This window comes from Macaca fascicularis, chromosome 7 (genome assembly GCF_037993035.2).
Source record: "Macaca fascicularis isolate 582-1 chromosome 7, T2T-MFA8v1.1".
NCBI classification, from domain to species: Eukaryota; Metazoa; Chordata; class Mammalia; order Primates; family Cercopithecidae; genus Macaca; species Macaca fascicularis.
In genome coordinates, this window is record NC_088381.1 from 122,750,331 (window position 1) to 122,777,423 (window position 27,093).

Below are 27,093 nucleotides of genomic sequence, written 5' to 3' on the forward strand. Positions count from 1 at the left end.
ATTAATCTGCTTTCTGTCTCTACATCCATGGACTTTTTTTTTTGAAATGGAGTTTTGCTCTTGTTGCTCAGGCTGGAGTGCAATGGTGCGATCTTGGCTCACTGCAACCTCCGCCTCCCGGGTTCAAATGATTCTCCTGCCTCAAATTCCTGAGCAGCTGGGATTACAGGGACCTGGCACCATGCCCAACTAATTTTTTTTTTTTTTTTTTTTTTGAGACGGAGTCTGGCTCTGTCGCCCGGGCTAGAGTGCAGTGGCCGGATCTTAGCTCACTGCAAGCTCCGCCCCCCGGGTTTACGCCATTCTCCTGCCTCAGCCTCCCGAGTAGCTGGGACTACAGGCGCCCGCCACCTCGCCCGGCTAGTTTTTTTTTTGTATTTCTTAATAGAGACGGGTTTTCACCGTGTTAGCCAGGATGGTCTCGATCTCCTGACCTCGTGATCCGCCCGTCTCGGCCTCCCAAAGTGCTGGGATTACAGGCTTGAGCCACCGCGCCCGGCCACCAACTAACTTTTGTATTTTTAGTAGAGATTGGGTTTTCCCATGTTGGCCAGGCTGGTCTTGAACTCCTGACCTCAGGTGATCTGTCCACCTTGGCCTCTCAAAGTGCTGGGATTACAGGTATGAGCCACCACGCCAGGCCCATGGACTTTTTAAACACTAACACTTGACCAGAACAGGTGTTTTTTTTGTTTTTTTTTTGAGACAGAGTCTCCCTCTGTCGCCCAGGCTGGAGTGCAGTGGTGCAATCTCGGCTCACTGCAACCTCCTCCTCCTAGGTTCAAGTGATTCTCCTGCCTCGGTCTCCCAAGTAGCTAGGATTACAGGCGCCTGCCACCACGCCCAGCTAATTTTTTTGAATTTTTAGTAGAGACGGGATTTTGCCATGTTGGCCTGGCTGGTCTTGAACTCCTGACCTCAGGTGATCCGCCCACCTCGGCTTCCCAAAGTGCTGGGATTACAGGAGTGAGCACCGAGCTCGGTCAACCAGAACAGTTTTCCAATGTGGAATGATGTGTTCTTTGCAGTCATTAATCCTCTTTAGATGAATCTTCACTCATGAGATATTTCTGCTAACCATTTCTCAAGTAAATCTGTGAGTCACTTTAGGTAATTCTGTGACCTATCTCAGGGTCAGAAATCCCTCTCTCTTTGGGTAATTAGATCCATGCTAGATTACAGAACACTGTCCTATGAATTCTCTTAGGGGAGGGTTCCCAAAGCCTGGCCGATGCTGTGGAGTAAACCACTTTCTGCGTCTGCAAGGGGTAAAATGAGCAAGGCCTTAAGACATTTCATTACATTGTGGAATATCACACACACACATTTAAAGCCCTAGACCTCCAAAGAGCTGAACCCACAGAAAACTGAAAGTTTATTCTTCAGTCTTTGCATTTTGAAACTGCTTCTGAGATTCCAAACTTTTGCAATCGAGGGGTAAAAAAAAGTGAACTTGGACACAGAACTGGAAGTCATTCCCGGTTTTAGAGTGCAGCATCATTTCCTTTTGGGGCCCCGCCTCTTTCGCCTTCTGATTTCCCACCCTTCCTTTGGGGTGTGGAAGACTGGGCAAAAAATAACTTTCTTTTTCCCAGGGTCTATTGGGTGGAATCGCTCCACACTCCTTCAGAGAAATAACTGGGGCAGGGAGATTGCCTTTCCAGAGCACTGTTTTTATTTCAGAAAACAGTGAACAGCAGAATGCTTCTTAGGCCAAAGAACTAAATGTCACCAAGATACACGGAAGGTGTAGACTGGAAAATAATGTCTTTGGTCCCAGCTGTAGAAGCCAGAAGCTTTATTTGTTTTAAATATAGACCAACACTGCTTCTCCAGCCAACAGGCAGCAAAGTCCCCATTTTCCACTCTCCATCACCCCACCTTGCATCCTACCCACACTGATTGCATCCCCACCCTCTGGGTGAAAAGCCGACACGCCTCAGATGCTAACAGCACCGGGTCAACCCGGCTTTATTTTAGGGTGGGAGGGTGCGGGGATGAGACTGAGTCCTGGAACCCAGGGAGCCCTCCGAACCCGGAGTAGCTTCGCTGCTTTTTGCGCGGTTGGGGGTGGGGGGAGGAAAGAGATTTCAGCAGCCAACTCACCCAATCAATCTCACACCTCAAACTCCGGGGAAGCCCGTGCCCAAAATTGTGCCGAATTTTGTAAATGTCCTGAACTGGAGTAAACTTGAGGTGGACAAAAGTACAACTCTAAGACTCCGATCCCCTGGCAAATCAGTGAGAGTGGAGGTCCCCGAGGCTGCGGGGAAGGATCGCGCCAAGGCTTCAATCCAGATATACACCCGACAATGGGATCTCAAGAAGGAACTACCCAGGAAGCCGTCGCCCCAGCAAGTGCCCAGCTGATCCTTATCGTGGGCAAGTTTGGAACCGCAGGTGCCCCGAGAATCCCGCGCTGGGCGCTCAGGAGAGAGGGCTCCAGGCTCCCGTCCACGCCCACCCGGGGCGCTCTATGAGTGCTGCGCGCTGGAAGCGGGAAGGGCCCCTGAAAGGCGGCTGCAGCGAATCCTGGGGCTGAGAGGTCGCTGCCACCCAGGGCGCCCCGACTGTGCCCCACGCAGGGCCTCAGCAGGGCAGCGGGTTAGGGCGGGTTCGGAGGTGACAGCGCCCGGCTCCCTGCGCCAAGAGTGAGGCAACTCCGGAAACTTCCTGGAGCCGGCGCGCGTTTCCTGCAAGCACCGCCCCCGCCGCCCGCACGCCAGAGCAGCCCGCGGGCGCACTGACCTGAGATTGTCTCCTGGTAGCCCTTGGTGAAGAATTGCATGGCCGAGGCCGCCCTCCAGGGCGTCTTGAGCAGCCCTTGCCGCTGGGGGTTCTCGCCCAGCGAGCTCAGGATGGACGAGTAGGCGGCTGCCAGGTTGGGGAGGTTCAGCTCGTTATCCTCCTCGCTGCGGGGTCGCTCGCCCTTCCAGCCGTCCGCGGGCTGCGCGCTCTTGGCCTCGGGCCGCGGGGTCTTCTCCGCCGGCCTGCTGGGCCCGGGCCGCGGCGGATCCCGCTCGGAGAACCCATTGCTGCACCTGGCGCCCCGCGGCTTCTCCGCCGGGACCCGCACAGGGCCCTTCTCCATGGACCCGCCGCAGCCGCTGCCGTTCGGGAAGTACCCCGGGGCGCTTCGAGGTCTGCGACTAAACTCTGCCGGTGGCCGCGGACAATGGGCTGTGGCCGGAGTCACCTGAGGAAGGTACGCGACCTGTTTAGGTCACAGTCCGAGCCGGGGGCAGCCACAGGCTGGAAAGCCGGGCCTCACCTCCTTTTTATGGCCCGGCGACTCGGCCGGCGCCGCGAGGCGCTCCCATTGGCCGGCGCCGCCTCGCGTCATGGCGCTCGCCCCGCCCCTCGGCCGCCCGCCCCTGGGGTCCCCAGCCTAGGTCGCGGCTCTGGAGAGGCCCAGAGGGGTTCGGAAGCGCAGGGAAGGAAGGAAAAGGGCGCCGGCCCCTAGGAACCGGCGGGACCCCTCCGCTTATTGCGGAATGAGCCGAATCCGAAAAGAGGCAGGCGCCCAGGAGCTGGGACCTCGGTGGGAGAGACTGTCTGGGCGCCTGGTCGCCCCCTTTCAGGCCAAGAGGGCGCTGCATTGAAGGGCTCCGGTCCCCTCTCCCAGTGGAAGATCAGCAAACAGGTGGCCTTGCCTGGAGAGAGACCGAGTTTAGCCACCGATTAGGAACCAGCTCTTAAGCTTTCAAGGCAAGAGAATAATGTGACTTTAGACTCTTGGGTTTAGTTAAAAACGCACCTGCCACCTAGAGGCCAGGTGGCACCGCTGTCGGGGCAAGTGTCACATCAAGTGGCCCTTATGTGGGTCCCTGTGTCTAGAAGGATAGTATTTATGGTTGCTAGAACTTTGATCCTGGAAAAATTGATTTGCAAACGAAGATAGGACTTTCACTTAAAATCCATTTCGGGTGGTGGCTCACGCCTGTAAACCCAGCGCTTCGGGAGACCGAGGCTGGAGGATCGCTTGAGGCCAGGAGTTCGAGTCCATCCTGGAAAACATAGCAAGACCTCATCTCTATAAAACCCATTGCATTTTCTAGAAACGCAGTTGTGCAGATTTAGTGCTCAGTTGTTTTACAGTTCCATGCAAAGCTTCTTTCCCTAGATGTTAGTACAAATTGTGAAATGCTATTCACCAACTGAACTCTTAACCAATGACATCTGCTGTAACTGTTTTCTTTGAGATTAAAAAATGGACCTTTTTCCTCACTTGAGGGATTATCTCATAATGCCAAAGATGAGCTTTAAAACATGTATCAAAATTATATATATATATATATATATTTTTTTTTTTTTAGGCTTACTTCAGCCTCCACCTCCTGGGTTCAGACGATTCTCCTGCCTCAGCCTCCTGAGTAGCTGGTATTACAGGCACATGCCACCACAACAGGCTGATTATTGTATTTTTAGTAGAGATGGGGTTTCACCATGTTGGCCAGGTTGGTCTTGAACTCTTGACCTCGGGTGATCCAACCGCCTTGGCCTCCCAAAGTGCTAGGATTACAGGCGTGAGCCACCTCACCCGGCCATTAATATTTTGTTTCAGAGTTTTTTGTTTTGTTTTTTTCTTTTTTTGAGATGGAATTTTGCTCTTGCTGCCCAGGCTGGAGTGCAATGGCGCGATTTCGGCTCACCGCAACCTCCGCCTCCCGGGTTCAAGCTTTTCTTCTGCCTCAGCTTCCCATATTACTGGGATTACAGGCGCCTGCTACCATGCCCGGCTAATTTTTTTGTATTTTTTGTAGAGACAGGGTTTTGCCATGTTGGTCAGGCTGGTCTGGAACTCCTGATCTCAGGAAATCCACCTGCCTCAGCCTCCCAAAATGCTGGGATTACAGGCGTGAGCCACCATGCCTGGCCTGTTTCAGAGTCTAATGTCGATTTTCTTTTTCTTTTTTTCTCTTTTTTTTTTCTTTTTTGAGACAGAGTTTCACTCTTGTTACCCAGGCTGGAGTGTAGTGGCACGATCTCGGCTCACTGCAACCTCTGCCTCCCGGGTTCAAGCGATTCTCCTGCCTTAGCCTCCTGAGTACGAGAGGTGGGGTTTTGCCATGTTGGCCAGGCTGGTCTCAAACTCCTGACCTCAGGTGATCTGCCTGCCTAGGTCTCCCAAAGTGCTGGGATTACAGGCGTCCGCCTGACCTAATGTAGATTTTCTGACATATAAGCAGGTATTAATAGGCTTAGGATCAGACAAACCAATAGGGAAGCCTGTGGAATTATTCTATACTAACAATGTAGCTTGGTCATTATAATAAGTAATTAGTATTTATGATATGTCTGCTCCAGGCGCAGCCCCATTGGAAACATTCAGGAAAGAAATATGGACATTGCCTAACCTTGTAGGCACCTTTACTCTAAAATGGAAGAAATGTTCATATCAGTGGGGTTTTTTATTTATTTATTTTTAAATTTTAATATATGTATTTAACAGCAGGTTATGAGACTGGCTAATTTTTGTATTTTTGGTAGAGATAGTGTTTCACCATGGTGCCAAAGCTGGTCTTGAACTCCAGGGCTCAAGAGATCCACCCACCCTCGCCTCCCAAAATGCTGGGATCATAGGCCTGAGCCACCATATCCGGCCCAGTGGGATTTTTAAATAGAGAATGTGAATATCCTTTGGAAAACCTCTTTGTCATTTTCCTCTTTATTGAAATTTTTGAATTTTTTATTGTAGGGTTTTTTTTGGGAATGGAGCCCTGCAACATTTTTTTCCTCTAACTGTACTGCCCACTGTCTGCTGATACCACCTGGTCAGAATTATCTGCTGGGTCTCAAACTATTTCAAGCATAGTTGAAGACGACATTCAAAGGATGACCTTGCATTTAACAAATGAAAACAAAGGCCGGGCGCGGTGGCTCAAGCCTGTAATCCCAGCACTTTGGGAGGCCGAGACGGGCGGATCACGAGGTCAGGAGATCGAGAGACGATCCCGGCTAACACGGTGAAACCCCGTCTCTACTAAAAAATACAAAAAAATAGCCGGGCGAGGTGGCGGGCGCCTGTAGTCCCAGCTACTCGGGAGTCTGAGGCAGGAGAATGGCGTAAACCCGGGAGGCGGAGCTTGCAGTGAGCTGAGATCCGGCCACTGCACTCCAGCCTGGGTGACAAAGCAAGACTCCGTCTCAAAAAAAAAATAAATAAAATAAAATAAAATAAATAAAAAAATAAAAATAAACAAATGAAAACAAAGATAACATGTGAGGTACTTTAAAAATGGAGAGAGTAGAGAGAGATGCTTTCAGTAAGAATTTATTTTTACTGGCAATCTTTTGCCTTCCTTTAAAAACATGTGTAAACATTAACTAATATTGTATTCCCCAAAGACAGTTTCTAATAAAATTTTTACCCTAAAAATTAACATTTTCTTAGACATATTGCCACTGAGTCACTTGCACTTTTGTTGCAGAACAGGGCCTCTGGATACATGCTAACTTGTAAAATGGAGGCAGTGCCTTTTGACCAAATGACCAAAAATAATACAAGAAAACTTTGAAATCACCAACATTATATGAATAATTTAATAGTAAAATGTAGATAGTTGACAAAGATGGTTATAAGTAGCAACAGGAGAAAAAAGAGGAATAAACCAAAAGGGAAGAATGTCCAGAGAATGTATTAGCATAAAATGGTTCAACAGTAATACTACGAGCATTTACACCCAGGAACTGTAACCGCATCCATGTTTTTCACCCAGTAAGGGATTCATTTTCAGCTTGGACCCAGTCTGGGAGTTTCTTTCTACCAAAAAGCCAAGGAATTTTTTTTTAATTCTCTAATTTCTAGGACAGCAGCAGAACAAAGAGGCAGATGAGGGAGACACACCAAGTCAGAGAATGAACACTGCAGGCTACAGAAATGTACAAAGAGTTGCTTGCCAAGTGTGATATGATGATACATGTATATGTAGGTTTTCAGCCATGGTACCTGGTTCATAACTCACAGTCTTTTGTTATAATGTTGGGGCACTTTAGGCCTCAGAAAACAAAATCAGTCTCTCTCTCTCACTCTCTCTCTCTCTCTCTCTCTCTCTCTCTCTCTCTCTCTCTCACTTACCTTCTGCTCTCCTTCCACTCATCAAAGGCATGACTCTAATCATCCCCCGCCTTTCTGATTACGGATCATTAACCCTCATTGCAAACAGGGTCCTGCCTCATACCCTGGAGGAAGGACAGCTGCACAGAGAAGTCAATCACACCTTGACACGGCTGTCCATGCTTCAATCATGCCTACACAATGAACATAAAAGGGCCAGATGACAGGGCTCAGGGAGCTTTTGGACAGCAGAATATGTGAAGATTCCTGGAGGGTGGTGTGCCCAGGGAGGGCATGGAAACTCCATACCTCTTACCCCATACCTCACCCTATGCATCTTTTCATCTGTATCTTTTGCAATATTCTTCATAATAAACTGGTCCACATCAGTGTTTCCTGAGTTCTTTGAGTCACTCCAGCAAATTAATTGAACCCAAAGAGGGAGTTTTGGAAACCCCAACTTGAAGCCGATCAGTCAAAAGTTCCCGAGGCCCAGACTTGTGAGTGGTGGAAAGGAGGGGCCAGTGTTGGGGACTGAGCCTTCAACTTGTGGGATCTACAGCAATCTCCAGGTAGGCAGCATCAGAATTGAATTGAATAAGAGGGAGGACACCTAGCTGGCGTCCCCTGCTTGGTGTGTGGGAGAAAACCCCCACCCATTTGGTCACAGAGTCTTCTGTGTCGATTGTTGTTGTGGTGTCACAGCAGAAGAAAACCAGTTTCAATTTTTCCAAACACCAAGGGTAATAGACAAACTAATATTGGGTATTTGGCAACAGTGATTGGAAAAAAGCAAATGTAAGTGAACTTGGTGGAGGCTCTATACTTGAAATTCAAACTCTGGAGGAGATTTTGGATCAAGGTAGAAAGGTACAAAGACGGCCGGGCGCGGTGGCTCAAGCCTGTAATCCCAAGCACTTTGGGAGGCCGAGACGGGCGGATCACGAGGTCAGGAGATCGAGACCATCCTGGCGAACACGGTGAAACCCCGTCTCTACTAAAAAATACAAAAAACTAGCCGGGCGACGAGGCGGGCGCCTGTAGTCCCAGCTACTTGGGAGGCTGAGGCAGGAGAATGGCGTAAATCCTGGAGGCGGCGCTTGCAGTGAGCTGAGATCCGGCCACTGCACTCCAGCCTGGGCGGCAAAGCGAGACTCTGTCTCAAAAAAAAAAAAAAAAAAAAAGTACAAAGACAAGGTGGCCAGGCGCAGTGGCTGAAGCCCGTAATCCCAGCACTTTGGGAGGCCAAGGCAGGTGAATCATTTGAGGTCAGTAGTTCGAGACTAGCCTGGCCAACGTGGTGAAACCCATCTCTACCAAAAAACACAAAAATTAGCCAGGCATGATGGTAGACACCTGTAGTCCCAGCTACTTAGCAGGCTGAGGCAGGAGAATCGCTTGAACCTGGGAAGCGGAGGTTGCAGGGAGCCAAGATCATGTCACTGCACTCCAGCCTGGGTGACACCTTAAGGCTCTGTCTCAAGAAAAAAAAAAGTATACTTATCCCACCCCAGCCTCCCAGAAGCAGGACTGTGGGAGAATCCTGAGATGTCTCACTAAATTCACCAGATATAGGCAGAAGCAAACTGAATGGGGGCTCTTACCTTTCTTCTCTTCTGCCTGAGGAGGAATGGAACAACTTTTGGAGACAAAATGGAAGAATATGAACACTAAGCTGATTCTCTGAGATAAAAGAGAAGACTCGGCTGGGTGCGGTGGCTCACGCCTGTAATCCCAGCACTTTGGGAGGCCGAGATGGGTGGATCATGAGGTCAGGAGTTCAAGACCAGCCTGGCCACTATGGTGAAACCCTTTCTCTATTAAAAAAAAAAAAATACAAAGATTAGCTGGGCATGGTGGCGCACGCTTGTACTGCCAGCTACTCAGGAGGCTGAGGCAGAAGAATCATTTGAATCCAGGAGGCGAAGGTTCCAGTGAGCCGAGATCACGCCACTGCACTCCAGCCTGGGTGACAGAGCGAGACTCTGTCTCAAAAAAAAAAAAAAAAAAGAGCCGCATATTGAGTATAATAAGCCATCCAAAGCCTAAAGGTACCCATAAAGGATATCCTAACAGACATGTGTCCCTGGTAGACAATCTACAATAGCATCTCAGAAGACCAGGCAGATGCTAAGAGAGATGCTAATAGAGAGTGCACCTCAGCGCAGCTGAACTCTGTCCCCAACTCCACATTACCTCAGAAGAAGTGATGCAATACAGCTCCTCAAGCTTCAGACTGCAGCAGAGTAAGGAAAACAAATGGGCTTCTGTTATCATGGAAAACCTGAAGATGTCTCAACAATATCAGAGATACACAGTGTCAGGAAACAGCCACCCAAGCATGGGCAGGGGGCAGAGAAGCAGCATGGTAACCATGCAAACATACACCAGCCAAACAAAACAAAAGAAAACCAAGGGGGAACATCATAAGGCATGCAGGAGACATAAAGGCAAAGAATGCAACTAAGAAGAAAGCAAAGCTCATGGAACAGAAGAAAATTCCTCACGAATGTTTGATGCCAGAGACTCACTCAATAAAAGTATAAATTCAGGCTGGGTGCAGTGGCTCATGCCTGTAATCCCAGCACTTTGGGAGGCTGAGCAGGAAGATCACCTGAGGTCAGGAGTTTCAGACCAGCCTGGCAAACATGGTGAAAGACTGTCTCTATTAAAAATACAAAAATTAGCCAGTGTGGTGGTGGGCACCTGTAATCTCAGCTACTTGGGAGGCTGAGGCAGGAGAATGACTTGAATTCGGAAGGCAGAAGTTGCAGTGAGCTGAGATCACACCACTGCACTCCAGCCTGGGCAACAGAGCAAGACTCAGTCTAAAAAAACCAAACAAACAAAAATCATGGATTTAGGCCGGGCACGGTGGATCAAGCCTGTAATCCCAGCCTTTGGGAGGCTGAGATGGGCGGATCACGAGGTCAGGAGATCGAGACCATCCTGGCGAACACGGTGAAACGCTGTCTCTACTAAAAAATACAAAAAAAGAGCCGGCGAGGTGGCGGGCACCTGTAGTCCCAGCTACTCGGGAGGCTGAGGCAGGAGAATGGCGTAAACCCGGGAGGCGGAGCTTGCAGTGAGCTGAGATCCGGCCACTGCACTCCAGCCTGGGTGACAGAGCGAGACTCCGTCTCAAAAAAAAAAAAAAAAAAAAAATCATGGATTTAATAGGACAAAAGCCAAAATAATAGAATTGAAAGGGGAGCTATGGATCAAAATATATTGAGGACCATCATTATTATAGAATCAATTAGAAAGAACCATGTACAAAGTAGATACTGTTGAAACTGTAATTGCTGACATGAGGAAAGGCATGAGAGTGAACACAGAACAAAAGACAAACATGAAAGCTATTGGAGAACACAAAGATGATCCAGTGTAAGGATAATTAGGGTTCCTGAGGTAGAGAACTCAATGAATGTGAGGGAATGTAATCAAAGATATCATACAAGTGTATTTCTTTCCCAGAAATAAATCCTTACATTTACGTTTGATTGATTTTTGACAAGGATGCCAAGACAATTTAATGGAGAAAGAAGAATCTTTTCAACAATTGATCCTAGGACGACTGGATATCTACATACAAGAGGAAGAAGTTGGGCCTCTATCTCACAATATATACAAAAATAAACTCATCAGGTAGGTGCAGTAACAGGCACCTGTAGTCCCAGCTATGCTGGAGGCTGAGGCTGGAGAAGTCTTAAGCCCAGGAGTTTGAGGCCAGCCTGGGCAACATAGCGAGATCTTATCTAAAAAAAACCAAAAGAAAATAAGAATACAAGAGGTAAAATTATTAAACTCTTGGAAGAAAATATAGGCATAAATCTTCAAGACCTTGAATTAGGCAATTGGATTTCTTAGAAATGAAACCAAAAGTAGAAGCAACAAAAGGAAAAATGTAGAAAAAAACAAACAGCCATGTGATACGGTGGTAAAGAAACAAGCTTCAGTTTCACTGTCTGGGTTCATGGCCTGGCTCCATCAATTATCTTTGTTGTCAATGGGCAAGTTTCTTCACTTCTTCAAGCCTGGTTCTTCCTCTGTAAAATGAGCATCATAATTATAGAGTCTTTGTCATAGGCTTATTGTGAGAGTTTGAGAGATCAACAGTATTAGACATATACAATTTGAAAAATAAGTGTTGGCCATTATTAATGGCAAAAAATGTCTTTATACAAAAGCAATATTTTAATTCTAGCAAGGCCCCCTAGATCCTACTGTTGCTACAACTAGTGAAGACAGAAAAAATTTAAAACTTTTTAAAAGGGCAGATCCCTTGGCGAAAAATAAAATAAGTATTTGGTGCTGATTTACTTAAGAGTCTAAGTATAGACAGGAAACTTCAAGTGTTATTTCCTTTTTTTTTTTTGAGATGGAGTCTCGCAGTTGCCTAGGCTGGCCTTGAACTCCTGGGCTCAAGAAGTGATCCTCGGCCAGGGGTGGTGGCTCACGCCTGCAATCTCAGCACTTTGGGAGACTGAGGTGGGCAGATCACGTGAGGTCAGGAGTTCGAGACCAGCCTGGCCAACATGGTGAAAGACTGTCTCTATTAAAAATACAAAAATTAGCCAGTGTGGTGGTGGGCACCTGTAATCTCAGCTACTTGGGAGGCTGAGGCAGGAGAATGACTTGAATTCGGAAGGCAGAAGTTGCAGTGAGCTGAGATCACACCACTGCACTCCAGCCTGGGCAACAGAGCAAGACTCAGTCTAAAAAAACCAAACAAACAAAAATCATGGATTTAGGCCGGGCACGGTGGATCAAGCCTGTAATCCCAGCCTTTGGGAGGCTGAGATGGGCGGATCACGAGGTCAGGAGATCGAGACCATCCTGGCGAACACGGTGAAACGCTGTCTCTACTAAAAAATACAAAAAAAGAGCCGGCGAGGTGGCGGGCACCTGTAGTCCCAGCTACTCGGGAGGCTGAGGCAGGAGAATGGCGTAAACCCGGGAGGCGGAGCTTGCAGTGAGCTGAGATCCGGCCACTGCACTCCAGCCTGGGTGACAGAGCGAGACTCCGTCTCAAAAAAAAAAAAAAAAAAAAAATCATGGATTTAATAGGACAAAAGCCAAAATAATAGAATTGAAAGGGGAGCTATGGATCAAAATATATTGAGGACCATCATTATTATAGAATCAATTAGAAAGAACCATGTACAAAGTAGATACTGTTGAAACTGTAATTGCTGACATGAGGAAAGGCATGAGAGTGAACACAGAACAAAAGACAAACATGAAAGCTATTGGAGAACACAAAGATGATCCAGTGTAAGGATAATTAGGGTTCCTGAGGTAGAGAACTCAATGAATGTGAGGGAATGTAATCAAAGATATCATACAAGTGTATTTCTTTCCCAGAAATAAATCCTTACATTTACGTTTGATTGATTTTTGACAAGGATGCCAAGACAATTTAATGGAGAAAGAAGAATCTTTTCAACAATTGATCCTAGGACGACTGGATATCTACATACAAGAGGAAGAAGTTGGGCCTCTATCTCACAATATATACAAAAATAAACTCATCAGGTAGGTGCAGTAACAGGCACCTGTAGTCCCAGCTATGCTGGAGGCTGAGGCTGGAGAAGTCTTAAGCCCAGGAGTTTGAGGCCAGCCTGGGCAACATAGCGAGATCTTATCTAAAAAAAACCAAAAGAAAATAAGAATACAAGAGGTAAAATTATTAAACTCTTGGAAGAAAATATAGGCATAAATCTTCAAGACCTTGAATTAGGCAATTGGATTTCTTAGAAATGAAACCAAAAGTAGAAGCAACAAAAGGAAAAATGTAGAAAAAAACAAACAGCCATGTGATACGGTGGTAAAGAAACAAGCTTCAGTTTCACTGTCTGGGTTCATGGCCTGGCTCCATCAATTATCTTTGTTGTCAATGGGCAAGTTTCTTCACTTCTTCAAGCCTGGTTCTTCCTCTGTAAAATGAGCATCATAATTATAGAGTCTTTGTCATAGGCTTATTGTGAGAGTTTGAGAGATCAACAGTATTAGACATATACAATTTGAAAAATAAGTGTTGGCCATTATTAATGGCAAAAAATGTCTTTATACAAAAGCAATATTTTAATTCTAGCAAGGCCCCCTAGATCCTACTGTTGCTATAACTAGTGAAGACAGAAAAAATTTAAAACTTTTTAAAAGGGCAGATCCCTTGGCGAAAAATAAAATAAGTATTTGGTGCTGATTTACTTAAGAGTCTAAGTATAGACAGGAAACTTCAAGTGTTATTTCCTTTTTTTTTTTTGAGATGGAGTCTCGCAGTTGCCTAGGCTGGCCTTGAACTCCTGGGCTCAAGAAGTGATCCTCGGCCAGGGGTGGTGGCTCACGCCTGCAATCTCAGCACTTTGGGAGACTGAGGTGGGCAGATCACGTGAGGTCAGGAGTTCGAGACCAGCCTGGCCAACATGGTGAAACCCCTAAAAAGACAAAAATTAGCCGGGCATAGTGGCACACACCTGTAATCCCAGTTACTGGGGAGGCTGAGGCAGGAGAATCCCTTGAGCCCTGGAGGCGGAAGCCTGGGAGACAAAGTAAGACTCTGTCTCAAAAAAAAAAAAAAAAAAAAAAAAAAAGAAGTGATCCTTCCACCTCAGCCTGCTGAGTAGCTGGGATCACAGGCTGGTGCCACCACGCCCAGTTTAAAGAGCTGTTTCTTATCATTAACTGAAAATTAATCAAAAGTTGAAATAAAACATTTCTGTTCCTTGGTTAATGGAAATAGAAAAAAAAAATTGAAATTATAATGTAAGTCAATAGGATACAGTTTGTTTCAAGATTTTCAGCAATAGATTGTATTAACTGAGGTAAAACTGTATTGTAAATACTACAAGTTTGGTATTTATTTATTTTAAAGAAAGGGTCTTGCTCTATTTCACAGGCTGGAGTACCGTGGCATGATCATGGCTCACTGCAGCCTTGAACTCCTGGGCTAAATAATCCTGCTAGCTCAGCCTCCCCAGTAGCTGGGACTACAGGAGTAAGCCACCATCTGATACTGTTGCTCTCTCAAACTCTCACGCCTAAACTCCACCACCCAGCTGGATTTGGTTTTTCTGTTGTTGTTTTTTTTAGAGATGGGGGTCTCACTTTGTTGCCCAGGCTGGTCTCAAACTCCAGGCCTCAAGAGATTGGATACCTTGGCCTCCCAAAATACTGGGATTACAGGAGTGAGCCACCGTGCTGGGCCAATATTTTTTTTAATGTACTTAGTGCAACACCTGACAATGGAATTATGAAATGATACCTCAAGAGATGCATTTCACTGAATACAATTTACTATTAAATGCCCATATGCTGAGTTCCCAACTAGGCATTGTGAAATGACACCATCCAAGAAGGCTTTCGAACTTATGTATTATGAGAACACTGGGGCAGGGCTTCATCACCTGAGGAAAGGACGACCTAGACATGGATCAATATCCATCTGTAGAGCGTTATCGCCAACACAACAGTGTCCGATGGCAGGGCTGTATGTCTCATCTGCACATTTCCACTGCTCCTGCTTCTCCTGAGCTCCTCTATTGGTAGTAGTTATTTTGGGAGGAGGCCTAATTTATCCAAAGCAGAGGATTTGTTTTCTAGTCAGCAGATGCTTTCAAGATGTAATTTAACTGTCAATGAAAAATAAATAAAAGGTGTTGCAAATTCTGTAAGATCTTAGCAATTCATAGAAGCTCTGTTGTTATTGAATGTATCTCCCTTTCAGTTGCCTGGGGAACTGCATTTTAATGTCACACATCAAGCAGCTCTTTCCAGAATGTAATTGTAGTTTTTCTGATGCCATGGTTAAAGCTGTTCAAATGTTTGGCTTCTGGCAAATATTTTCTAACATCATTCATGACACTGATGGATCTGAAGCAATTTTAATACATTTTTAAATCTCACTAACTTATTAAATAACCAGAGAAAGAATCCTATATAAATTGAAAATATCTTCATTACCAGAAGAAGTGTCTAGGAAGATACATGTGAGTCTGTAATGATATGAGGTTTTCATGACTATGATTGCTTCATTGCAGGATAGCCTATTAGAGGCCAGTCACGATGTCTCATCAGGGTATGCCATATACCAAGATGAAGCCCTATACCAGATGGACCGTTGGTTTCTAGAAGTCACTGCTAGATGCTTATCCCAATATCATTTCTCCCCTTCTTTTACTAAAGGATCTCCAACTTAGTTCAAGAGGCCTGGACTTAGTTCAATACACTTGGACTTGACTTTAAAAAAACACACACACATTTTCCAAGTTCCCTGCAGTTACAATGACCACATGACATAGTTCTGTCCAATCAGTTATCAGTAGAAATTGCTGGATGGCACTTCTGGGAAAGGCCCTTAAAAGGGGGCAGATTGTGCTCAGCTGATAGGTCCCCTTACGCCCTTCACATCCTTCTCTTGCCAGGAGCACAGAGGCCATGCTAGAGGTGGATTTGCCATCTCGAGGCGAGGAAGTCACAAGAACATGCTCAGGATGACTGAGCAGAAATATGGAAATATGCCGAGCCCCTGACGACACAGCAAAGCCTCCATCCAGCCCTGGGCCACCTCGGTCCAGACTTCTCATCACTCGAGAAAAATAAAGCAATTTGTTGTGCGAGTTTATTGAGTGTTTGAATCCCTGTCATTCGCAGCCAAACACAATCACTAACTGATACAAAACGAAATTAAACCAGATAACAATGGATATAATTAGCAAGTCAAATTTTTATTGATAACTCTACTGTATCAGTAGTCATACACCCACCACTAACGTGACAGTTTGAGTAAGAATTCCCTGATATAATACAAAATATAACAACATCATTCTAGATAATTGAAAAGTAAATTATCAGGCAACCTTTGGCCATATTCCACTCTAGCCCCACTTGGGTCCCGCCAGAGGCTGGGTCCCTCTCAAACCAATTCCCTCTTCTCAAGGTTAGCCCTATTTGTCTAAGTCCTTCCTACCAACGCAACGACCGTAATTCCTGTCCATTTGTTGTATAAATTAGTTCATCGGTCACTCTGGCCCCAGCCTACCTCAGCCCTGAAGGTCATGTACTTTCCACCCTCTAAAAGATATTTTGCTTATTACAGATAGTTCTCTCCTGCACCACTGCTGCAGAATTCTGTATTAATTCAAACTACCATTTTACCTCTACTGCATATGTTATCTCAAAATCTTGAAGCTTCCTCAACCAACTTTTGGCTATTTGTTGAAGTTCTATATCACCTAATATCTGTGAAAAAGCTTGATCCATCACAGAAACTATTGACTAAAAATGTACGGATCGAGTTTATTTAAAGTCCTAACAATTTCTCAATCCTCCATCTGTATAATATATGTTGCTTTTCTATGTCTAAGGAATACGATAATTAATACTGATATAATATCTGTTTATACCCATCTCATCCCATGAGAAAATTCTGAGTTAATGTGCAGTTCTGCTCAGGTATTAGATTAACATTTTCATAAGGAATGCTAGTGACAAAAACAGTTGAATTTTAGGCTGGTAGGGAGGTATTTTTGAGCAGGAAAGCCTGAGCGACCCTCAGTTTCCAACATATAAGAAGTCCTGGGCCAGGCATGGTGGCTCATGCCTGTAATCCCAGCACTTTGGAAGGCTGAGGTGGGCAGGCCACTTGAGCTCAGGAGTTTGAGACTAGCCTGGGCAACGTGGTGAAACCCAGTCTTTACAAAAAAAATACAAAAAAATTAGCTGGGCATGGTGGCGCATGCCTGTAGTCCCAGCTCCTGTTCAGTCATTGAATGGAGCTGACTTTGCCTTTCATGAACAATGAGGTGTGGGGAGGATGAGATTTGGAATGAGAGGATGAGATTTGGAGGATGAGATTTGTCTAATTTTATGGAATTAGACAAAGGGGCACATTCCAGCACAGCAGTAAGTCCTAGGCCTTGGGAAATAGCATCCTGTAGGTCTGCATATTTGCAAAGTTGTGGAGAATCTAAAAGGAAAATTGTGTAAACTGTCTTCTCCAAGGCTACCTCATTTTCTTTAACTCACTGGTTTATTTGACCTGTTTCATTCCTTTTGACTTCTTTCACACCTGTCCAAATCTGCTTGTCTCACTTTTATTATATATATAATATTATTATTTTAAAAAATAAAAGATACTTCCAAATTGGTGTGCTTTTATAAATATGCATATATAAATATGCAAAATGTTCTGATTGCTCTACATAGGCAGTTATAAATTTTATTTTATTTATTTATTTTTTGAGATGGAGTCTCGCTCTCTCCCCCAGGCTGGAGTACAGTGGTGTGATCTTGGCTCATTGCAACCTCTGCCTCCCGAGTTCAAGTGATTCTCCTGCCTCAGCCTCCTGAGTAGCTGGGATTACAGGTGCATGCCATCACGTCCAGCTAATTTTTTGTATTTTTAGTAGAGATTGGGTTTCACTATGTTAGCCAGGCTGGTCTGGAACTCCTGACCTCAAGTGATCTGCCTGCCTCGGCCTCTCAAAGTGCAGGAATTACAGGGGTGAGCTACCACACCCGGCTATAAATTTTAATAAATGGGTTTGGAAGATATAGTTTAATTAGAAGATTAATGAGACCTTCCAGAATGTTAACACAATAGGAGCGTGTGTTTGAACAGTATATGCCAAACTTCAGTCATTCAAGTACCATCTGGCTCTCTGATTGTGCCTATTTCTGAGGATATTTTAAAAGCTCCAGGATGTACCCCATACAACCAAAACCTTGGAGGGAAGAACAGAAATGTTCCCAGCCTTGTATGTTGTAATCACCAACCTTAAATACACTCAAACTGTGAAAGAGAACAGGCCTTTTTGTGGCCAGGCTGGGGAATGGCATACTGAACATAGATCAGATGGAAATCAAGAAATGATCAGAAAGCAAAGAAACTCAACCCTCACCCATTGTCCCCTCATCACACTTCCTCAAGCCAAGTGAGAAAGACACAGTAAGCGCTGGGCTAATCCTGTCCTTAAATGGAAATCTGAGCAGTGGCAGACAGTGAAAAGAAAGGGGGCCTTTGTAAAGAGATTCTGAAAGTCACCCGTTCTGATTTTGGCAAAGGTGCAGAGAAGGAAAACAATTTGGCATTTATACAGGCCTGGGTGGAATCCTAGTTTAGTCACTTATTAGAAGCTATTTTACCATGGACAGATCCCTTAACTACTCTGTACATAATTTTCATCCTCTAGAAAATAAGAGCAATCTGCTGAGTGCAGTGACTCATGCCTGTAATCCCAGCACTTTGGGAGGCTGAGGGAGGAGGATCACATGAACTCAGGAGTTCAAAACCAGCCTGGGCAACATAGCGAGACCCCTGTCTCTAGTAAAAATAAAATAAAATAATATATAGCCAGGCATGGTGGCAGCTACCTTGAGCTGTGATCACACCACTGCACTCCAGCCTGGGTGACAGAGTGAGACCCTGTCTCAAAAAGGAAGGAAGCAAGGAAGGAAGGAAGGGAGGGAGGGAAGGAGGGAGGCAGGCCACTGGGCGCTGTGGCTCATACCTGTAATCCCAGAGGTTTTGGGAGGCCAAAGCAGGTGGATCGCTTGAGGTCAGGAGTTCAAGACCAGCCTGGCCAACGTGGTGAAACCTCATCTCTACTCTCCACTAAAAATACAAAAATTAGCTGGGTGTGGTGGCATGCACCTGTTAATCCCAGCTACACAGGAGACTGAGGCAGGTGTGGTGGTACACGCCTGTTAATCCCAGCTGCACAGGAGACTGAGGCAGGAGAATTGCTTGAACCTGGGAGGCAGAGGTTGCAGTGAGCCAAGATCACACCACTGCACTCCAGCCTGAGCGACACAGCGAGACTCCATCTCAAAACACAAAAAGAAAAAGAAAAATGGGACTAATAATACAATAATACCCTCCTTGCAAAGTTGTTAAATGCAAAGTTGTTAACGTGATTTCTAAAAATACAATGTATGTTATATGATTCCATTTATATAAATTTCACAAACACTTTGGGAAGCCAAGGCAAGAGGATTGCTTGAGTCCAGAAGTTCAAGACCAGCCTGGACAACATAGTGAGACCCCATCTCTATAAAAATTTTAAAAATAAATAAATTGTCAAAAACAGGGATATTAGTCTGTGATGTTGCAAGTTAGGATAGTGCCTATGTCTGAGGGGAGAGGAGGGTCTTGCTTGGGAGAGGCACCTTGTGAACTTCTGAAGTATGGGCAGGGACTTGGAAGGAAGGGATACGGGGCTTCACTTTGTGATAGTTCACTGAGATTTACATTTATGTTGTGGACAATTTTCTGTATATAAATATGCTTGAATTTTGTTGATGTTGGAAGAAATAACACATATAATGGCTTAGCACTGTGCCCAACATATTCTAGGTGCTTGGTGAATGACACTTGTTATTTGTCATTCATTCTAGATGGCAAAGCCTGTTGAAAGATGTGTAATTGATAAATCAATAAGAACGAAATCCAATTTTAAAATTTCCAATAGTTTGTGCTTCTGTAACATGTCATTGACAGCCCACATGGAAATTTGAGAAGTATTGTTATTAGCATCAGAGAGGGGTGTAACTGGAAGCTGTGAAAATTCACATCTGAGGGCAGAGAGAAGAGGCTCCATTTTGCTATTATGTAGCCCTCCTAGTTCCTGTGTCCCATTGGAGTTGCTCTGAAACCTTCATCTCTAGTCTGTGATCCACCCCACCATTTAGGTCTGCATGTGTCCATTTTAAATTAAAATTGAGTTCCCACTATGTAATTTTCCCATTGAGAAGCTGGGGCATGCAAAACCCTGTCGATCTCATCAAATCCTCATTAGTGGTCTGTTTCTTGCAAATCATGGAAGAAGGCATTTACAATGAAATTCTCATTTTTTTTTTTTTAATTGTCCCAGCTTTTTTTTTTTTTTTTTTGAGATGGAGGAGATGGAGTCGTGCTCTGTTGCTAAGGCTGGAGTGCAGTAGGGCATCTCAGCTCACTGCAACCTCCACCTCCCAGGTTCAAGCGATTCTCCTACCTCAGCCTCCCAAGCAGCTGGGACTACAGACATGAGCCACCACGCCCAGCTAGTTTTTGTATTTTTAGTAGAGACAGGGTTTCACCATACTGGCCAGGCTGGTCTCGAACTCCTGACCTAGTGATCCACCCGCCTCGGCCCCCCAAAGTGCTGGAATTATAGGCGTGAGCCACCACTCCTGGCCATTTGGATGATAGTAATTGGAGGATTCCACAAAATGGGGTAGAGAATACCCAGAAACATACTTACCTTTGACTCTTAACTGTCCTTACCCTCCCATCCAAGCTTCTCAGACTGACTCCTTCTAATGTGTCTAGACTAAACTGAAACTTTACCTGTTGAAAATAAAGTAGACAGTTATCAAGGAGCAAAAACACATGTTTAAACAAGTTTTGAAGATTATCTTAATGGGGCTTAGTTTATACCCCAGGGTAAAAGTGGATCTGATCTTTGTTATCAGCTGAAAGGAACAGATTGGTGTAAGTTGTCCAGCTTAATTTTTTTTTTTTTTTTTTTTTGAGATGAAGTTTTACTCTTGTTGCCCAGGCTGGAGTACAATGGCACGCTATCTTGGCTCACCGCAACCTCCGCCTCCTGGGTTTAAGTGATTCTCCTGCCTTGGCCTCTGGAGTAGCTGGGATTACAGGCACCCGCCACAACGCCCACTAATTTTTTGTATTTTTAGTAGAGATGGGGTTTCACCATGTTGGTCAGGCTAGTCTCGAACTCCTGACCTCAGGTGATCCACCCGCCTTGGCCTCCCAAAGTGCTGGGATTACAGGCGTGAGCCACCCACCGAGCCCGGCCCCAATTTAAATAAATAAATAAATAAATAAATAAATAAATAAATACGATTCGTGGGGAGAGGGACAAGACAAATTATCAGGAAACTAGTGGGAAATTGCATTTATAATCATGGCGTCTGGGAAGTTTCCTAAACCCCTTGGGAGGTAAGGGTTGATATTTCCATTTTGAAGAGGAAGAAACTGGTTTTTACTTGGAAAGTATCAATAATTTGTTCAGTCAAAGGCTGCCCTCCAAAGCCCCAGCTGGACCAAGCCACCATTCTGGCCCCCAGGGGATAAAAGGAGGGTGAAATCAACAACAATATCTCTTTCCAGAGCTCCCTTCTGACCTCCGATTGGCTCTGGCAGATCCAGGATTGACAACCAGGAGCCCAGATGTTCACCTGGAGCTTTCTTTCACACAGTCGGCCTACTCCCTCTTGTCTTTTTCCAAGATCCCAGCATCAAGCCAAATTCTAGCGGGTGTCCACCCATTTCCATATATATCATCAATATCCACCTATACTTTTGTCCAGACAGATCGACTTGTGGCAAATCTCTTCCATCTCCCCTTTTACAATTGGCCTGCTCTGTCTTTACCAAAAGAAAGTCATCAGCTTCAGGCATCCCATATCTATCTATGATACACTGCCCCAGGCACCCTGCCAAAGTAGCAGTTCAGAATGTTGCTATCTGCTTGGGGAGTAACAATAACAACTGAGTAATGTATTCATTTGCAAGTTAAGCTGCTCTCAATTCTTTGCTTTCACCAAAACCAAAAGAGCATCTAATCATGTTGTCAGCTAATAGATCATGTAAGATAATTTTTAATATATTATGTAATTTTTACAGATATATACAATTTTTCATAGAAGCAAGGTAAATAATAACTCCTGCTGTTCCCATCTATTCAGTACTTTTGTCTTTAAATACAAAAATTGGAATAGAATTGATTATGAATATTTTCTCATTCTAGCAATAAACAATATTTATCCATGGCTTCATGAATGAAGTGGGAGGCAAGACCAGTTCATTTTGTTAAGAAATGGGTTTCCAAAAGAATTGTACTGTTCAGTAAATATAAAAATTTGTGATATGTTTATTTTGTTTTGATGCAATATATACTACTAATAATGAAAAGATAATCCAGAATAACTTCAGTAACACTTTAGAGCCTTATGGTCACAGTAACTAGTTTAAATTTAAATTTATGCATAAATACTTTTTGCAGAGAGGGTCATCTGAGACAATAAGAGAAATTTAGATAAAGTTAGGTAGAGGAAAGAGAAATAGAAATACAAATTTAAGAAGAAAAATGAAAAAAAGCAAGAGCTTACTCAATGATTTGTATAACTGGATGATGGTAGGGAACAAAGTGCTATAGTATTTACATTCCATTGACTATTCTAAAAATGTGTTATAATTTTGCTTTAAAGTCAGTATTTAGAAGACACTGCAAATTATACCTTTAACAATTATTTAATCTTATAGAACTTTCAGTTATCAATCTAACAACGAGTGTGTGAGGCAGAGGAGGGTAGGCAGAGGACACATAGGTTTCTATAATAATTCTTTTTTTTTTTTTTTTTGAGACAGAGTCTCCCTCAGTTGTCCAGGCTGGAGTGCAGTGGCCCAATCTCGGCTCACCGCAAGCTCTGCCTCCTGGGTTCACGCCATTCTCCTGCCTCAGCCTCCCGAGTAGCTGGGACTACAGGTGACCGCTACCATGCCCGGTTAATTTTTTGTACCTTTAGTAGAGATGGGTTTTCACCGTGTTAGCCAGGATGGTCTCGATCTCCTGACCGCGTAATCTGCCCACCTCAGCCTCCCAAAGTGCTGGAATTATAGGCGTGAGCCACTGCGCCCGGCCATGGTTTCTATAATTCTTTTGGAGGTACCTGAGCAAAAAAATGTTTGGCGATAGCCACTGTGGGATTTGGAGACTCAGGTGTCAGAATGTATCCTCACTTCCCTAGACTCGCATGCCGCAGTACTGTAGCCACTAGCCACGTGTGCCTGTTGAGTGCCTGGGAAATGGTTAGCCTGAATGAGATGTGCACAGTATGTATAAAACCTATCCCAGGTTTCAAAGACTTTGTATTAAGGAACAAAGAATGCAAAACATCTCAGATAATTTTTATACTGATTACATATTAAATGATAATATTTTGGATATATTGGGTTAAATAAAATGTATTATCAAAATTAATGTCACTTATTTCTTTTTTATGTGACTAACAGACAATTTTAAATTACGTATCTATAGGTGGTTTCCATCTGTGGTTCATGTGATATTGCTTTCTTTTTTTTTTTGAGATGGAGACTTGCTGTGTCATCCAGGTTGGAGTGCAGAGGTGCAATCTTGGCTCACTGCAACCTCCGCCTCCTGGGTTCAAGCGATTCTCCTGCATCATCCTCTTGAGTAGCTGGGACTACTGGCGCCCGCCACCACGCCCAGCTAATTTTTTGTAATTTTAGTAGAGACAGAGTTTCACCATGTTGACCAGGCTGGTCTTGAACTCCCAACTTCAAGTGATCTGCCCGCCTTGGCCTCCCAAAGTGCTGGGATTACAGGCATGAGCCACCATGCCTGGCCTTATGTGATATTTCTGTTGCACAGTACTGTGTCTAGACAAATGTTTCTCAGACCTCAGAAATTCCTGTAGCTCTTCAAGATTTTTGCAATATCTGCTTTACTGATGGTAATACTATGGAATTATGAAGTTATTATTTTTCACTTTACGTTGACTGTCATTTTAAAGTTATTTTAAAAGGAAGCTATAGATCATGGACTTAATATATTAGCTCAAGTTGTTAATACACATTAAATATATAACTCTTGAAGTTTTAAAAAAGTCTGTCTCTCAATGTATCTCTGAAACCATGACATGCTGCAGGAGTAACACGCCAACCGTACATTGGGAAACCTTGCCCTGGACAGAAGAAGAGGGATTTAGGGGGAATTTCCTTGGGTGGTGGAAGCTCTTGGCCTACTCCTAAGCAGTGCTATTCCTGGCCACCAGAGAACTGGCCACCCACAGCTATGACCTTGGCAGCAGCCGTGAGACACAGCAGAATCTGAGCTTCAAAGGAGGGATGGAATTGCATGCCTTACAGAGACCCTAAGACAACTCTAAGAGACACTTAGACAACGAGCATCTCAGTGGCAATCAGATGGACTGAATAATAAAGATCTTTCTCTGTTTTCCATACATCCCAAAAGCAGCCCCCCAACTCCTCATTCTGGTGTTGTCCTCAAAGGAAAGATTGCCCTACCCTGACACATAGGGTTTGAAGTCAGGTTAAATTTGATTTAGAAAAATAATGTGAGTCTTACCCCCCAAGATTGTGGAATAAAATTCATATCTGCAACATGGGTGCCATGATCCCCATATATATATAAATGAAGCTCAGATGGCTTAAGTGACTTCCCAGCATCATTACAGTTAACAAGCGACAGCCTGCTGGCTCCAAATCTGGAAGCCTTGTTATACCCATTTGCTCCTGCTTTTTTACAATAGGCATCATGGACACAACAGAGACATGGCTCTGCCCTCCACACACTTGAAATCTAATTGGGACCCCAAATATTTTTCCCTATTATGTATTAGGAAAACACCAGAAAATGTTTTCACTGGCAAACATAAATCCAGTTCCCACAAATGGAATCTAAGGACATGTTCAGCATCCTTCCATTCCCCACAAATTCCTTGTTGTTATTTATTTTAATTTAATATTTAATAGAGACAGGGTCTCATCATGTGGCCCAGGCTGGTCTCAAACTCCTGGCCTCAAGGGATCCTCCCAACCCAGCCTCCCAAAGTGCTGGGACTACAGGCAAAAGTGACCATGCCCAGCCATTTATTTTATTTTAATATTTTCCTCTGACCACAAGGAAATGATCATTTGGCAGCTGTGGTAACAAATGCCCAGGCCACAGTCTGAGAGACCTGGCGTCCAAATCCCAGCTCTGCCCTTTACTGTGTGACTTTGGGGAAATCTTTAATCTCTCTGGGCTGCAATTTCCTCACTTGCAAGAAGAAAAAAGTTGTTTTAAAAAATTAGAAATAATGTATGCAGGCCAGGCACTGTGGCTACCCCTGTAATCCCAGCACTTTGGGAGGCCGAGGTGGGCAGATCACTCGAGGTCAGGAGTTTGAGACCAGCCTGGCCATCATGGCAAAATACTGTCTCTACTAAAATTACAAAAATTAGCCAGGCGTGGTGATGCACCCTTGTAGTCCCAGTTACTCAGGAGGCTGAGGCACAAGAATTACTTGAACCCAGGAAGCGGAGGCTGCAGTGAGCCAAGATGGTGCCACTGCACTCTAGCCTGGGTGACAGCGAGACTCGGTCTGAAAAGAAAAAAAAAGAAATAATGTATGCAAAAGGCCTTGGTAAATATACCTAAGTGATAATATGATGATCATAGCAAATAATCATCCCTTATTCTTTTTTCTCAAAATCTTCCATCAGCTTTAATACAAAACAGGAGCAAGCCTTTCATCTAAGGAAGAATAAAAAAGGCTAAATGGCGTGTGTCTGGCTGCACCTGTCTGTTCACTTACTTAGTGTCACCATTTTCCTAGAATCAATAAGACTATTTGCCCCTGGACATAGTTTCCCAGCAACACACATCTTGAACCAATTCAGGTGAATTTCCTCTGTCATTTATAGTCACCTGGCTTCTGCATCAAGTGGCTCTTTGCAGACCTCCATAAATATTAGTATTATGCCTGCTTAAGGGAAACGAGCAAATGTTAGGTTTATACACTGCCTTTCTCTTGGGATTTTATAATACTAAGCAAAGAGCCATCAGCTGAGGCTGCCACATTCTCTTTGAAGGCTGTTGGGTGGGTTTTTTTGTGCCTTGAAAACAGAGCAGAAGAACAGATTTATCTCCAGGGTTTTCTGATCCTATGGGAAAGGAGTAGTCCTTACTCAACAACCATTGTTAATAATCAGGAGAGAGACCTAGGAAATAATACGATTTTCCCACACAAGGGTCTAACCTGACATTTTCTTTCTTCCCACTGAGAGCAGGCCGGCAAGCACCTTTAAGGCAAAATGACAGTCAAGTTATTGCCAAACCTTTTAGCAAATAGTGTATGAATTTTTTGTTTTAAGAGTAAATATTATTTATTTTAAATTCTCTTTATCCTTCCAAGCCTGATTTTTTAAAAAATTTATGTTGTTTGAATCCCCACAGGCGGGACATTCACTTTGATATTCATTAAGTGGGTTTTTGTGATTGCTAAGCAAGCTTTTCATATGTTTAACAACAATAAAGTGTTTTTAATTAGAAAAATAATGACAATTATTTTAATTTGAATTAAAATGTTATAATCATTGTGCTGTATTTTTAAAAATCAGTTTTCTTTTGTACAGTTATATTTTATTTTACCTTTTTTTTTTTTTCTTTTTGAGACAGGGTCTCTTTTTGTCACCCAGGCTGCAGTGCAGTGGCACAATCACGGCTCACTGAAGCCTTGACCTCCCAGGCTCAAGCAATCCTCCCGCCTCAGCCTCTTGAGTAGCTAGGACCACAGGCACATGCCACCATGCCCAGCTAATTTTTTAACTTTTTTTAGAAATGGGATCTCATTATATTGCCCAGGCTTGTCTCAAACTCCTGGGCTGAAGCGATCCGCCCACCTCAGCTTCCCAAAGCGGTGGGATTACAGGCATGAGCCACCATGCCTGGCCTTATTTTACATCTTTACATTTCACTGGTAACCTCCTTTTTTCTTTTTTTTTTCTTTTTTTTTTTTTTTTTTGAGGCGGAGTCTCGCTCTGTCTCCCAGGCTGGAGTGCAGTGGCGCGATCTCGGCTCACTGCAAGCTCCGCCTCCCGGGTTCCCGCCATTCTCCTGCCTCAGCCTCCCGAGTAGCTGGGACTACAGGCGCCGCCACCACGCCCGGCTAATTTTTTTGTATTTTTAGTGGAGACGGGGTTTCATTGTGTTAGCCAGGATGGTCTCGATCTCCTGACCTCGTGATCCGCCCGTCTCGGCCTCCCAAAGTGCTGGGATTACAGGCTTGAGCCACCGCGCCCGGCCCCTTTTTTCTTTTATTGTCATTATTAGCACTATATTAATTTTTCCATGTTACAACAAAATTTTCATAGTTTACAAAAAGAGCTTCTTATTAAAATCTCTTATTCACAAGAGAGGTCTTCATCGTTGGCTATCACTCAAGGACAATAAGATGACCTTTGTCAGGGTCTTAAATCTGTACCAGTTATAGATAAACAA

At 44.3% G+C, this 27,093-nt stretch overlaps 1 protein-coding gene across 1 annotated transcript in view; it reads right to left on the reverse strand.

Moving 5' to 3' along the window:
- GCH1 (GTP cyclohydrolase 1) overlaps positions 1 to 3,254 on the reverse strand; it is a 52,927-nt gene extending 49,673 nt beyond the window's left edge. Inside the window, exon 1 of the mRNA XM_005561300.4 lies at positions 2,749 to 3,254. Coding sequence (XP_005561357.1) covers positions 2,749 to 3,091 — 343 coding nt within the window. The 5' untranslated portion in view covers positions 3,092 to 3,254. The remainder of the gene's footprint in view (positions 1 to 2,748) is intronic.
- Positions 3,255 to 27,093: the final 23,839 nt, after the last annotated feature.